General features: G+C 49.9%; 1 protein-coding gene across 5 annotated transcripts in view; it reads right to left on the bottom strand.

Moving 5' to 3' along the window:
* The window catches only part of AGO2 (argonaute RISC catalytic component 2), a 106,462-nt gene extending 103,006 nt beyond the window's left edge, over nt 1-3,456 (bottom strand). For 4 of the 5 annotated variants that reach the window (XM_036830796.1, XM_036830795.1, XM_036830793.1 and 1 more), the window contains exon 1: nt 3,285-3,456. In XM_036830796.1, coding sequence (XP_036686691.1) covers nt 3,285-3,306 — 22 coding nt within the window. In that variant the 5' untranslated portion in view covers nt 3,307-3,456. The remainder of the gene's footprint in view (nt 1-3,284) is intronic. The other variant, XM_036830794.1, reaches the window with a different exon arrangement.
* Between the last annotated feature and the right edge of the window lie 12,290 nt (nt 3,457-15,746).

Below are 15,746 nucleotides of genomic sequence, written 5' to 3'. Positions count from 1 at the left end.
TTCAGACATGGTACTTAAGTATTCAGGGTGAAACGACAGATCTGGAACTCACTCAAGAATATTTCCTCAAAGATAAAGGAGAAAGGGGCAGATTTGAAGCAAATGTGGAAAATCTTGATAGTTGTTGAAGCTGGTGATGGATAAATAAATGGAAGCCGTATTATACCAGTCACTCTACTCATGTGTACTTTAAATTAATTCACAATAGAAACTATTTTAAAAGTCAAGTGATACATTCTGAGTGTTCACAAAACAAGAGGGCAGCAGACTACCCAGCCACGCCCTCCAGCCTGACGCAGCTTCACCCGGGCAAAGGGCCGGCTGCTATTTGGCAACAGTGCACTGTTATTGGAAGACCGGTCACATCTTCACTGAGATAACTGAGGGAGAAGAAGCGGGGTGCAGCAGGAGTTAAATGACACTAGAAACCACAGTGAAAGTTGGTCATTCTCAGAGTCATAATCCTTAGCTGTCACTGAAGTTACTTTGTAGCAAAGCTGTGAGGAATTAACTCACAGGAGTCTGAGCACAGTGAAACCGACAGAAACAATCCCCTCGGGAGCATGCAATACTGAGACTCCATTTAAGGTCTTTAAGTGGTTAAAAAAAAAAAAACTGCTTGATCATCTATGAAGGTTCAGGGTCACTGGGGAGTCCATGCATTCTAAACCACTAACTCTTTGGAATAGTTAAAAAACAAACAAACAAACAAAGAAATAGTAACATACCTAACTTTAGAGTCCAGATACCAATTCACATATGTAATAGCATTTGTAACGGGCATAACGCAGGCTTACTGTGGACTCTACTTTTTATATTAATTTACTTAGTAAGTCACTTAATAATTGTATTAAAATGGGAAGTAGCAAAACTATCTGTAATTTTTTCTACAATCCAGATCAAATGTCTTTTTATTATTCTAAATTAGGAAATACATTAAAAAGTTTCATTGAAGAGACTCTATTCCAAAAATTCCTCTTAAAAATTAAAAGCCTTAGTGTGTAGAATAAAATTAAACAGCACCACAGCCTTATAATTACAGCACGCGTGCATAGCCTGAAATTTGGTTTCATTCCCATCCTGCCATTGGCTAAGAACTATCCTACAGACCCATTTATTTTTTCAACCAAAGCTGTCCGATTTCAGGGCAGGTTTATCTGTGAACCAAGAACAAGGGGCCCTCTCCCCACCAGGCCACAATGCAGAGGCCCACATCAGAGCATGATTTTTCCAAGAGCCGTTAAGGACCTGAAATGAGCCTGGAGATCCGGAGAACTAAAGCTTTTTTGAAAATGAAATAGACCAGAAAAGATCCCAGTGCAGAGCACACAGCACGGGCTAGCGGTGCTTCCCGAAGCTCGAGTTTCAATCACACCCGAACACGCGAGGACATGGGTCCAGTCTACATGTAACAGGTGTTTCTTCCTGGGGGTCAAGGTCAAAAGGACTGAGAGCCACTCCTCTAAGGAGAATGTATGGAGAGTCAGCGGGGATCAGACAGACCGTCCTAATGCTCGCTGGCCATATGACCCTCGCAAGGCTCTTAACCTCTCTGAGCCTCTGTTGTCCGTCTTCAAAATGACCACCACCAACTTAGCAAGCTGTCCAATGGATTAGTTAACGTCAGACACAACACAAAGGTTTGACCTCCCTCAAGGTTCTTCGCTTTTTCTGGGCCTTCAACTTTTAAACTGAAAATGTGAAAAAACTGTAGAGCGTAGTGGCTCACACTTGCTGGGCCCCTCTACAGGGATCAGCGGGGAGATTCTCACTCACAGAGGTGAGGGCCGACCCTGCCGTGTCACGGGTGGGCGCTGCCCATCCGGGGCTTCACGGAGCCAAGTCTGCTCCCAGGACCGTGACTACAGAGCCCCCGGCCCTTCCCCGCCAGGGCTGAGTCACCTTCCAGATTACGGTTAAAACCATTACGCCTAAAATCATTCTTCTATCAAACTGCTGAGGGCCCGTAAGGGTTTAAAAGTTGGTCAGGCTCAGCCTTGGAGAACCTTTCTAACTAAGGGACATCAAAAAAAAAGGATTCACAAGGCAGAGAACTGTTTGTGGACAGACACAGCAGTGGGGGGAAACGTCAAGGGACCCAAATGCATCAGGAGAGGCCGGAACAGGTCGGGCCAGGGCCCCATCAGCAGGAGGCCGGGGAGGGCTAGGGCCCCTGGGAGAAGGCAGCACTATGCCGAGCCGGCAGGGCCTGCAGCCCGCTGGAGCCTGGTGGACAAAGGGGACGGGATATGCCCTGTCCAAGTGGCAGGGCCAGCGGGAAATTTAGGAGCCACGTGCCTGGCGGGAGAAGGGAGAAAGCTTAACAACACTTAACCATTTTCTTGGCCCAGCAAGTTAATCGCCCTTCTACTCTGCATCAAAAAAAAAAAAAAAAGTTTAAAAAAAAAGTGTTACTGCTTTAAGTTTTTTAGAACTTTTCTAAAGAAAGAGAGGCTGACTAGTAAGAAGGGAGGCTAAGGAAATCAGCACATCTCCTTACCTTCCTCTAGTAAATTGCAAAAGGCAAATTAGTACTTGAATAAGGAGCCGGCGTGTCTGGAATGAAAATGAGACGCACGCAGTTTTAGGGTTTTAGGGTGCCGCTTCCTATCCCTCTCAGTCTACGGCCCTAACGACCAGCACGAACTGGCCAAAATTCGGCATTTCCAGACTTTCCTTCAGAGAAGGGGCCGCAGAAGTACTGGCAAAAAGAAAAACGAAACTGAGAGCGCTCCAGGCTCGCCGCGGCTCGGTCTGCGCCGAGCAGCCGCGCTCCTCCCCGTGCCGCCCGCGCCCCGAGCTCGGCGCCCCCGGCCCGGGCCTCAACGCCCTCGGGCGCTTAGAGCCCGGCCCGGGCCTCGGCCCCGCCAGCCCCGCCGGCCCCGCGCGGCGCAAGGGCCCAGGCGCCTGGCGCAGGAGGCCGGGCCAGGCGGGCGCCCGGGCCTCGGGCCTACACGCGGGCCGCCCGGCCCAGTCCCGGCTCCGGCCCGGTCCCAGCCCTCCGGACCGCGGCGGGAACGCGGCGCAGGGAGGGCCCAGGCCGCGCGGGGCGCCCCGACGACTCGGGCCCGAGGAGGCCAGGGCTGCGTGTCCGCCGCGGGGCCGAGGAAACGGCCGGCGGCCCCGACCCCCGGCCTCCCGGCCCGCCAGCCCCGGTCCCCCGGCGCCCGCCCGCTGCCCGCGCCGCGCCGCGCCGCGCTCGCGCCCAGCCCGCCAACCGCCGCCGGCGCCGCGGGGAGGAGCGCGCGAGCGGCCGGGCCGGCGCCCCGAGCGCGAGGACTCACCGGGGCCGGCTCCCGAGTACATGGTGGTGCCGCCGAGGGGCTCCGGGGCCGAGGGGCGGCCGCGCGCGCGCCACGGCCCCGACGCCGCGAGCCGCGAGGGAGCCGCCGGCCGCACGATCCGCCCCGGCGCGGCCGCCAAACAGTTTACCCGACGCGGCCGGGGCGGCGGGCGGAGGCGGCGGGCGGGCTGGCGGGCGGGCGGGCGGGGGGAGGGGCGAGGGAGAGCGGGCGGGGGAGGGGGAGGGCGGCCGGGAGGAGGGCGGGGGAGGAGGGAGGGGCCGGGGGAGGGGAGGCGGGGCGGGTCCGCGCGGCGGCGGCGGCGGCGGGGGGTGGTGGGGGGGGGGCGGGCAGGGGATCCGGGGCGCGGGCGCGGGCGCGGGGCCGGTGGGGCGGCCCTCGCAGCCACTCAGAAGAACGACGTCTCCTCCGACTGGGCGGAGCGGGCCGCGCGGCGCTGCCACCGGAGGCCGGGAAGAAAGAAAAGAAAACACACCCCTTGTTTCCCCGCCGCCGGCGGCGCGCGCGGGGAGCCCGTTCTGGCTGCTCGCGGGCCGGACCCTTCCCCACCCTTAGCCCCCGCCGGACCGGGTGAACTTGGGCACCGTGTTGACGTGGTGGTGTCGCGTCCTGGCGCCCCGGCATCTCCGCCAGGCTTTTTTAAGTTATTAACGAAACAGGAATGTCGCGAAGGTTCCTCCCGACCCGGAGCTTGAACTTGAACGCGCCCCGGTCCTCGCTCACTACCACACCGCCACCTCCCGGCCGAGAACCCAGATAATCCATCTAAAGAACTTTAGTTTTTGGTCAATTTTAGCTGCTATCAGTGATCAGATCAAAATAACGCCCCATTCCAGCCCTCGGGGCCTCCCCAGTTTCTTTACGTGGGGCCCTTATCCAACCCCCTCACGCTCCTCCGTGCCTCTCGGTATTTGCCCCACTTGTGCGGATACGTCTCCCTCCAGCCCAAATCCTCCTCCATGGATCAAGTCCCCTGGGATCCAGCTGTTTTCTGGAGCCTTTTCCAGGGAGGCCAGCCAGAGGCCAACTCCTTTCTCCCCTCATTGGTGGGCGATTAGCAACCAGAAGGTGAAATACAATCCCAAATTGCCCATTGTCTTTTAAACATATTTGCCATCTCATTCCTTCATCCTATAAGCAGGTATTATCTGCACACTGGGTGCCAGTAACTCTGTGTTCCTCCGGCCTAGGATGGTAGGAAGACGAACGGGAGTCTTGCTTGCAAGCATCCAATAGGTTTATTTCCCGTCTCTGCAGGTCCTCGAGGACGTTCTTAAATAAATGCAGGAGGACCAGCCTGTCCTCCAGGGAGAAGCTGAAAAGGCCTTCGATCTTCACCAAGTCACTGATACGAACAGGAGTCGGTCTCATGGCATCAGCCTCAGAGACGCCCATCCATCCCTCTCCAATCCTCTGCCCACCACCTCCACCCTCACCGAGGCCTGGACCACCTCTCCACCTTACACTCATGCTGTGGGAACACAAATCCGCACTTGACCCTAGGCAGCTACTCAGCCGTAATGTGTGTTTAGGAACCCAGGAAGTCCAGGTAAGAAGGCACACCAGGGTGGGACTGGGTACCACCCAGATGTCCATCAGTCTTCGAATAGGCGGTGAGAGCCACATATAAAGTGGAATCTAGCGATGAAAATGAACACCCTTCATCAAAGTACAACAACGTGGATGAATCTCTACAAGGTTGAGTGAAAGAAGCCAGAAGTCATACTGCATGAGTCCATGTATAAAATTTCTAAAACAGGCGAAATTGAACTGCATTTTTGAGGGAGGCATCATTTAGTGGTAAAAAGCTGAAGAGAAAAAAAGGTGGCTACCTAAGAGTCAGAATGGTGGGTGGGTACTGCTGGGTATAGGGGTGCTGTGACCACGGAGAGGCCTGGGGCTTCGGGGGCGCGAGCCTCCTGCCCATGACAGAGCTGTTCATTTTGCAAGTCTCTTAAGCTGCACATTTTTTAAAAATATACTTTTCTGTACCTTTGCTATATTTCACCATAAAGACATTTAAAAATCATAATCGTAAATGTTATCCCTCTTATATTTAGGACCCTCCACGCCCGAGGGCTGCTCTGCGTCCGCCTGGTCCCCTCCCTCACACAGCCACCGCACTATCTTCCGCCCCAAATCACTGAATCACTCGGAGGCCTCACGGCTCTGCTGTGTGCTCCTGTAATCTCGAGCCTCAGAAAGCGCCCCGAAGGCGCTGTAATTGCCGCCTCCCTTCAGCTCGCCTTCTGCTTCTTTGATGCTCGCGTTGGGTAACTTTGTTGCAAGGGCTCCTTTGCAAGTCCGGCCAGATACTGTCTACCCAACGCTTCCTCGCGTCGCTTCTCTGCAGAGACAGCGCTGGCCTAAGCCCCGCCTCCCCGCCCTCCCTCACCAGGGATCCTCCTTCGCCCGCGTCTCCCAGGCATCATGCCCCACCGCTAGTGTCGAGGAATCCCGCCCCCTTTCTGCGCGCCCCGCCTTGTCCCCCACGAGCTCCAGGCCACGTCCGTCTCCTCTCCCCTCCTCCCAACCCACTCTTTCACCAGTGTCCCAAGCACTGCCAAGATTCGCCATCCACGGAAGCAAAGCCCAGGCCCCTCTGCCATGTGCCTCTTCCCCAGGGAGTGAGTTCACTTAACCCACTCAATCCAGTCCACGCAGTTCTCTGGGAAATGCCTCTAGAACCTTCTCCAGCCCTTCACTGCTCTGCTTCTCCAGGCCTTCATCCAACACTTGGGTGTTGACCACATGGGGTGGGCTCCTGGGGCTTCTGGGGCCCAGTCCTTCTCTCGGATACAATTCATTGCTCTGTATTTGGATCCCATACAGGTCCCTCTGCTCTGCTAAGCCTGCAGGGCTGTAAGCACAGCCAGGGACCCCACAGGTTTGCATGTCAGGCACACCGGATCCAGAGCAGTAACCCTGCAGGAAAGGCAAAGGACACTCGGGAAAACACACAGCTCGCTGCTGTGACCATCGGGCCCACAAAGCACTCAATGTTGGGGGCCCTTTGTCTCTTCAAGACTAAAATGTGGGCACTGAAATAAAACAGTTTCCAAAAACATCTTCTGCATGTGATAAGCGAGGGGTTAGGAGGTCAAATAAGCTGGGAAGCATTGAGTTAAACAACACTAAACAGATTTTTTGGCTGAAGACCTTCTCAGAGCCTTTAACACAGTATTAACAGTTATGATTCCAGTGACTTCCCTGGCGGTCCAGTGGTTAGGACTCCGTGCTTCCACTGCAGGGGGCACAGGTTCCATCCCTGCGTGGGCAGCCAAAAAATTAAAAAAAAAAAAAAAAAAGAGTTGTGATTCTACAAAGAGGAAGGAGGGGAACAGACTGGATGTGTCCCAGCCCACTGGACCACAGAACCCTTTTATCACAGGGTACCTCCAGGTTCCGTGGAGCACACTTCGGGAAACACTGTGGTAGAGCTCTTCTATGATGCCTTCCAGCTCTAAGCTTCTAAGATTCTCTGAATAAAAATATTGGCTGTTTTCCTGAATTAAAAACTCAAGAGCATGGTTGTGAGTTGACAAAAGCCCATATGTTCCTGATACGTTCTCTCATATCAGGAACAAACGACACTCCTAAGCAATTTCTTCACACTGAACCCAACATTAAATGCAAACCACTTAGTTTGAATACATAAATAACTTTGTCATTTGTGTACCCAACAGAGGCTAAGTGGAGAATCCTGAATATGCGAGCAACCAGGGCCACCTCCTTGCACCACCCTGGAGGCGTTGACACCACTGTGCACAGAGGCTGTCATCCACTGGAACACGGAAGTGCAGGGGAGGGGGCATCTAATGTGTGTCCAGGAGACATAGTTTACTCTAGGGTGTGTTCCTTCCTCCGTATGATAAGGAAAGAATAGCCAAGATGCCACTGACACTGAAAAAGTAACTCAAAATGGATGAAGGATTTAAATGTAAACATAAAGCTATAAAACTTTAAAAATAATAGGAGAAAAATCTCTGGGTTCTAGGGCTACTAGGCAAACAGTTCTAAGGGACAATCCATAAAAATAAAAGTGGATACCCTGGACTTCATCAAAATTAAAGCTTTTGCTCCGTGAAAGCCTCTATTAAAAGCATAAAAAGACAAGCTGTAGAGTAGGAGGAAATATTTGCATACCGCATATCTGACAAAGGACTAGTATCTAGAATATAGAAAGAACTCTCAAAATTCAACTGTAAAAGAGCAAAACATCTGTTCAGAACATGGGCAATAGACACGGAGAGACATTTCACTATAGAGAAGAGGCCAATGGCAAACAGGCACATGAAAAGATGTTCAACATCACTGATCATTAGAGAAACGCAAACTCAAACCACAATAAGATAACAACACATACCTATCAGAATGGCTAAAATAAAAAATATTGACAGCAACAAAGCTAAGGAGAATGTGGAGAAACTAGATCACTCTTGCTTTGCTGGTGGGAACGTCCAATGGTACAGCCTTTAGGGAAAACAGTTTGGCAGTTTCTCAAAACACCAAACATATAGCTACCACATGACCCAGCAATCGTACTCTTGGGCATTTCTCCCAGAGAAGTGACGACTCGTGTTTACACATAAATCTGTACATGAATATTTATAGCAGCTTTATTTGTATAACCCCAAACTGGAAACAACCCAAATGTCCTTCAGTGGGTGAATGGTTAAACCAACTGTGGTTGGTCCACACCATGGAATACTCCTCAGCAGTATAAAGGAGCAAACTATTGAAATACACAACCACTTGGATGAATCTCAAGAATTATGCAGAGGGAGAAAAAGCCAATTCCAAAAGGTTACATATTGTATGATTGCATTTATATATCACTCCTGAAATGACAAAGTAATAGAAATGAAGAAGAGATTAGTGGCTGCCAGAGGCTGAAAGGGGGTGGATGGGAGGGAAGATGGTGGGCTATGAAAAGATGCCATGAAGGACCCTCCTGGTGGTAGAAAAGTTCTGTATCTTGACCTTATCAATGTTGTGTGTTTTGTTTTCAATTTTTATTGATTGATTGATTGATTTTGGGCTGCGTTGGGTCTTCGTTGCTGTGCGCTGGCTTTCTCTAGTTGCGGCGAGCGGGGGCTACTCTTCGTTGCGGTGCGTGGACTTCTTATTGTTGTGGTTTCTCTTGTCATGGAGCACAGGCTCTAGGCACGCAGGCTTCAGTAGTTGCAGCTCGCGGGCTCAGTAGTTGCAGCTCACGGGCTCTAGAGCGCAGGCTTAGTAGTTGTGGTGCACGGGCTTAGTTGCTCCACGGCATGTGGGATCTTCCCGGACCAGAGATCCAACCCACATCCCCTGCATTGGCAGGTGGATTCTTAACCACTGCGCCACCAGGGAAGTCCCGACCTTATCAATGTTAATATCCTGGTTGTGATATTGTATGGTAGTTTTCCAAGATATTGCCATTGGGGAGACTGGATAAAGGGTACCTGGGATCCCTCCATTTTATTTCTTACTTAACTGCATGTAAATCTACAATTATCTCAAAACAAACAGGTTAATAATACTTCAAAAGAAAAAAAACCAAAACACTCTCGTGTGCCAGAACCATACCCCCAAACAGACACACACACCCTAGGACAGAATTATTAGATTAATGCCAATGCACCTTGCAAGAAATGTCTCTTTCCCGCCTGGAGAAGTCAGGTCCCAGGCTTAAACCTCTAAAAAACAGTTCCTAGGACGTTCGAAGCTGCTTTCCAGGGAGTTACAACACAATCCAACCTCCCAACAAAGGTCACTTACCTCTGAAGCTATGTGAGTGAGGAGACTCACCTGTGTGGTCGCCCTCAGGTTCACGCACGAGGGCTGTAGCTCAACCAGCGACCCCTGTACTTGCCATGTTCTCTGTGAATCCCACCCCTCTCCACCGCCAGTGCTCCAGTAGACAGTTTCATTGCCACCATCAGGGACCGTCAGAAAAAAATATCAGCAACAGATGTGCACTGGGAAAGCGCCACCTGTTTGTTTGTTTGTTTCCTTCATCTGTCATTGAAATATTAAATGTACACTTTGGATATCTCATGGGATTACCCATCAAAAGCGAACTGTTGGTAATCTGAAAAGAAGAGCTGAAACACCCCGGGGATGCCGTGTTCTCCTGGAAGAACTACGTTAGCAGCTGAGTTGCTCGGTGACTCAGGTGACATTTGGCACGTGCCTTTACACACAGCATCCCAAGGTGTTACGCGGTGTTAGTATCCTGTGCAGACTGTATTCTCACGACTGCTGCCTTTATTAGGGGGCAACAGAAGCAGCCAAAAGACATCCTCATCATCCGACCAGAGGAGAGAGGGTTGGCAGTGACGGGAGCCATCCAGACCCCTGTCCACCCCCCAGCCCCCAGCTCCATCCACCCCACAGAGCCTGGAGGTGAGCCGTCAGAAAGGCCAAGGAGGTGACCACGTGGTGTTGTGGTGACATGGTGACAGCCACGTCTTTCAGATCTGCCACCACCATCCTCTACCGGCCTGATGGCCTGGCCCCTAGCGGGATGGGGTAGAGGGGCCTGCACGTCACATTCCGTCCTCTGTGAGCGCGTCAGAATACTGGCTACACCTTCTGCTTTTCCAGACAGGGATAAGTCTTTTTCGGTTTTATGAACTGTTTCTACTCAAACTGCTTCATTTTCCACAAAGGCATTGATCTCCACCTTTCAGGCTGGCACACTTACTTGATGACCCTTAAACTTAACTCAAGATCCATTTCCTCTTTGAAGGAACTGGGGTCCCACCTGCAAGGTGTGGGTGGCCTTGCCTCCCCTGTTCCCAGCCTGGGGACAGCCCAGGTTTCTGGAGCACAGGGTGAGGACCATCCCACCCCCACCAAGCACGTGCCAACGCCACAAAGAACCTGTTTATGCTGTAAGGTCAAGAGTTACAAACTCATCCAAATATATGTTCCTCAAAGTTCTTGGGGGTGAATGTGGATGTGGTGTATGCAACTTGTAGCATTTCCTGGAGTCAAAAGAAATAAATAAAGGCTATTTTTCATATAGGGAGAAACCATTAAGTAAACATTATACTATTTATGAAAGGAATAAAGCATATAAAGTGTAAACAAGTATTCATTTTTAACTCTCCACAATGATTCCTTTCTACTGTCATTTTTATCATCTAGCATGATGTTTCTTTGAAATAATTTACCGATGAACTATCATTTAGCAAGGTTTTTGTCTATAAGGTCAATATTTTTAAATTAACCATAATTCTATATACTAGTGACAATTAAAAATTAAATGTAAAGAGTAAAACATCAAAAATCTAAGAATTCATGTAATAAAAGATGTGCAAAACACATCAGAAATCTATAAAACAGAAATCTATAAGGCATTACCGAGAAATTTAATAAGACCTAAATAAATGGAGGAAGAGAGCATGTTCCTGAACTCACTAGTGTAAAGATGTCACTTGTCCCCAAATTGATCTATAGATTCAATGCAATCCCAATACGTTTGTTTGTTTGTTTTTGCGGAGTGGTTGCAGGGGATGGGATTTGACAAGCGTATTTTACAATTTGTATGGAAATACAAAGGGCAAAAGCAGCTAAGACGCTCTTGAGAAGAAGAACCAGGTGGCACAGCTTGCGCTGCCAGATCAGGACTTATTATGAAGCCGTAGTAATTAAGACAGAATGGCATTGCCTGTCAGTAGACAGAGACCAATGGAAGAGAAGAGAGAGGCCGGAAAGTGACCCCACATACGCAGTCACTTGACTTATGAAGAAGCACCTCAGAGCAGTGGGGAAAGGATGGGCTTTCTCCTAAGTAGTGCTGGGACAATTAGGTATCCATATGGGAAAAATGCATCAAAACTCAATTCCAGGGGGATTCTAGACTAAACGTGAAAGGTAAAACAATAACAACTTTAAAAGACAATACAGGAGGGCTTCCCTGGTGGCGCAGTGGTTAAGAATCCGCCTGCCAATGCAGGGGACACGGGTTTGATCCCTGGTCCGGGAAGATCCCACATGCCGCAGAGCAACTAAGCCCGTGCACCACAACTACTGAGTCTAGGGCTCTAGAGCCGCGAGCCACAACTATTGAGCCCACATGCCACAACTACTGAGCCCGTGTGCCACAACTACTGAAGCCCGTGTGCCTAGAGCCCGTGCTCCACAACAAGAGAAGCCACCACAATGAGAAGCCCACACACCCCAACAAAGAGTAGTCCCCGCTCGCCGCAACTAGAGAAAGCTTGCGCGCAGCAACGAAGACTCAACGCAGCCAAAAAAAAAAAAAAAAAGACAAAAAAGACAATATAGGAGACTGTTTTCATGACGTTGAGGTAGGGAAAGATTTCTTAACTGAGGCAAAAGAACACTACCATGAAGAAAAATTGAACTTCATTAAATTAAGAACTTCTTTTCATCAGAAGACACCATAAGTGTGCCCCTTATTTGGAATTGATTTTTTAAAAACTAGAAAAAAATCCTGAGACTATTAGGAAAATTTGAATTCTGACTGGATATTTGATGATATTAAGGAATAATTATTAAATTTTTAAAGCTCTGATAATGGTGTTTTGATTATGTCAATAAAAAGGGAGTCCTTATCTTTTTTCTTTCTTTTTTTGTTTTTTTGGGCACACGGCACGGCTGGCGGGATCTTAGTTCCCCAACCAGGGATCGAACCCGGACTGTGGCAGTGAAAGCACCAAGTCCTAACCACCAGACCGCCAGGAAGTTCCCTTAATATTTTATGTAAGTCCCTCTCCATCACCTGCCAACCCTTCCCCATGACCGTGGATGTTACCTCTTCAGCGCCTTGGAGTATCCAGCTCCCCACAAGGCCCCTGCCCTACCTGCCGCAGCTGGCTTCCCTTGGCCTGCTCTGGTCTACTCGCCTCTCTTTTCAAAGCAGGTTAGGTGCTGTCACTTCTTGAAAAACGTCCCCGCCATCCTGTTGCTCGCGGGGTAGAGACACAGCCAGGTGTGGCCTGCATCCTTGGGAACAGCCCTGCCCTTCCGTCCCTGCTCTGGACCGGGCCACCCTGGCTGCCTTCATCGCTTGTCCTCACGATGCCCTGAGCCTAGGCCTGAGGGCTGTTCGGAGAGCAAACCCAGAGGTAAACCCAGGTGTCCACAGTGGAGGGAGTCAGAGGCCAACATGCCTGTCTTCTGCCCACACCTAGAACGTCACCTGCCTTTCTGAATGGCACCACGCGAGGGGCGTTGAGGAAGACAGGAAGGGCAGCTGGCATTTATGCTGTGCTTGGGTTTCTGTCCCATAAACACCATCCTGGTGAAGCTAGATGGCCTCACTTCTCTGAAGAGGCAGGGGGTGGGGCCTCGCTGCTCTGGGATGGGCCCTGTGTCCCCCGCACCTGCTGGGGTTAGCGTGCCGTCCTCACTGGGACAACCCGGGCTGGGTGTGGTCAGCAGTGAGGGTACACACGTCTCGCTCCTACTGTGGGGCCTGGTACTCCAGCGGGCGCTCTGTAATGGCGCCCCAACACCCACCCGAGGTCCTCTGTCTCAAGATCCTGTCCTTTCCCCATGGCCGTGCACACAGGGGGCGATCAGAACCCGGACACACCCGGATCCAGTGCAGTCACAGCAGAGAACGCCGTGAATCAGTCTGGGGTGGAGGGGCTGCCGCTTCCATCCTCTTACTGGGCTCTCAAGTTGAGAAGCGAAGAGTCTCGTTCTGTGTTTCTTGAAAAAGCAGAGCTGAGAGTGGCTCCGGGAGAGGAATAACCTCCTGCCCCCCCAGGATCGTGCAGGAGCGTGAATACTGGCATCGTGAGCTTCCTCCGGCCCAAGTGCCTGTTCTCAGCACCGCACATGTATTTCCTCATTCAGTCCTCAGGCTATAGATGGGAAACAGGCAGGGGACCACACAGCGCATGAGCACAGAGCCCGGCTTTGAACCCGCGCAGCTTGGTCCCAACCTCGACACCAGCCACCTCCCAACAGGCGCAGGGGGGCCGTCACACCAAGGGTTCCACAGCTGATCTCTTGGTTTCTTCTGACTGTGAAGTTCACTGATGCACTTGGCATTGCTGGTCCCCAGTTTTGTTCACATACTGCCTAAAGTAATTTAAAATATGTTTTATCTCCCTCACACATTAAGTTGACACCTAAAATATTTCATAAGTTTAAATAGCTACAAAAGAATACAATTTCTGGCATACTGTAAATATTGACACTTAAAAATAAAACTGTCATATCACTTTAAAATGTAACCAGATGGAATATAAATACCATATCAATTTGATATCCAACACGATCCATTACAAACAGTACATGATGAACCTCTAATGCTTAGACACCTCTTTCTGTTACCCACAGAAATCATCTTTTCCTTTGACTGCTGCCAGGTTATTTATCCTAAAATAATATTTTTACATTTGAAAGTTTTATGGATCACTCTACAACATACTTCTCTACAACAAAAACGTGTAAATAAATTGAAATTTTGTTTTATATTTCCTGCGATGCTCTAAGTGTTAAAAGTAATTCTTCTGGATTATTTATCACTATGATACTCAGTTCACAATTGAGCAAAACACAAATATATGACACATTTGGAGGAATAATTCTCAGCCATGAAAAGTACACTTCTGTTGGAGATGCATCTTTTAATATTCATTCTTTTTTAAAATAAATTTATTTATTTATTTTTGGCTGCGTTGGGTCTTCGTTGCTGTGCACGGCTTTCTCTAGTTGCGGCGATCAGGGGGCTACTCTTTGTTGTGGTGCGCGGGCTTCTCACTGCGGTGGCTTCTCCTTGCAGAGCACGGGCTCTAGGCGCGCGAGTTTCAGTAGTTGTGGCATGCAGGCTTCAGTAGTTGTGGTGTGTGGGCTCAGTAGTTGCGGCGCACGGGCTCAGTTGCTCCACGTCATGTGGGATCTTCCCGACCAGGGCTCGAACCCGTGTCCCCTGCATTGGCAGGCGGATTCTTAGCCACTGCGCCACCAGGAAAGCCCGGAAACGCGTCTTTTAAAGTAAGGAATGGGGCCCGGGAAGGACTGCTGGCCGGATTGAGACAAGGCTCGTTTCTGGAGATGTCAGTGCCGAGGGCCGTGTTCCCATCAGTGGTGGTGGGAATGGAAGGGGTTGTGTCACTGCAGCGCGGCAGCTCTGACCCTTCCCAGTGACGTGCCAAAGTCGCATAGTGAACCCCCCTGACAATTACATGTGATGACCGACGGCTGGCCGGCTGACCCTTCAACGAGCTCTGCCTTCACGGTGAGGAAAGCCCCATGCTGGAAATCACCTGGCTTTCACGAGGATCTTTTATGACCCCATAGAGTCTGCAAGAAAGGCGTGGTGGATCCGATCGCTGCCCAAAAGTCCACGGCTCGTGCCTCTTCTCCCGCTGGAACGGTTTATTTCTAGATCCGCTGACGCTGGGCTCAACCATGTGACTTGCGTAGGCCACTAGGATGTCAGCAGAGCTGCCCTAAGAGGCCTTAGATGCCGTTGTGGGGCTGGGCCCGGGACTTGGCCCCCTCCCCATGGCCCACACACGTCACCGAGAGGAACTTTCCTCACCTGGACCCTGGGTGACCGGGGAGCCTCCAGTCCAAGCGTAGCTGGTCAGCCGGCTGCCAGCTGGTGCACAGAAGCACAGTGAAATGAGTAAGCGATGTTACACAGCGAAGCTGATTCAAAACCCGAGGGGCTTTTTTTAAAAAGGGAAATTGACAAACTGATTTCACTTGTGTTTTTTCTTGGCCGTGTGGCTTGCGGGATCTTAGTTCCCCAACCAGGAATTGAACTGGCACCCTCGGCAGTGAAAGCGCGGAGTCCTAACCACTGGAATTCCCTCAGAATTTATATATAACTGCAAATGAGTTAGAAGAGCCAAAACGGAAATATCTTGAAAAAAGAACAAAGTTAGATGACTCACACCAGCAACTTCAAGACTGATTATATAGTGACAGTCATCAAGGTGGTGTGGTCTGGGCAGAGAAGTACTTTCCTGAGATTGATGTCTAATATTCTTTCACTTAGAGGCACCAAGTTTAACTCAAGGTCTAAGGGGCATAAAATATTGTTCATTCATTTATACCTTTGCCAATAAAATGTTTTTAAAATGAAAGTTTTTATCACTTCTTTAAATAAATTTTTTTGTCAAACTCTTAGAGCCGCAGATTTAGTTTATTCAATTTATGCAAAAATATGGCATAGAATCTGATTTGTAGAGCCTGTCCTCCTTGTCAAACCTGTCAGCCAAAGAGACACGCTCCTGTCAGAAGGCGACTTTCGTTTTACATTCAAATGCTAATATGCGTTTCCAGGAATTTTATAGAATCCACTTAGAATTAAATCAAGGATGCATTTTGTAAGACAGATTACTAAAAGCAGTCAAAATTAAACTAAATGTCTAAAGTAATTAATGTATCTATTTTACAATGTGTTTCACACCAAGAAAATAAATAGATATGCTCTTTAACAGTACTTAATTTATATAATACAGT

The sequence above is a fragment of the Balaenoptera musculus genome, chromosome 17 (assembly GCF_009873245.2).
Source record: "Balaenoptera musculus isolate JJ_BM4_2016_0621 chromosome 17, mBalMus1.pri.v3, whole genome shotgun sequence".
In the NCBI taxonomy this organism is placed as follows: Eukaryota; Metazoa; Chordata; class Mammalia; order Artiodactyla; family Balaenopteridae; genus Balaenoptera; species Balaenoptera musculus.
Note: the sequence above shows the minus strand (reverse complement) of the source record. Positions and strands in the feature narration are given on the sequence as shown.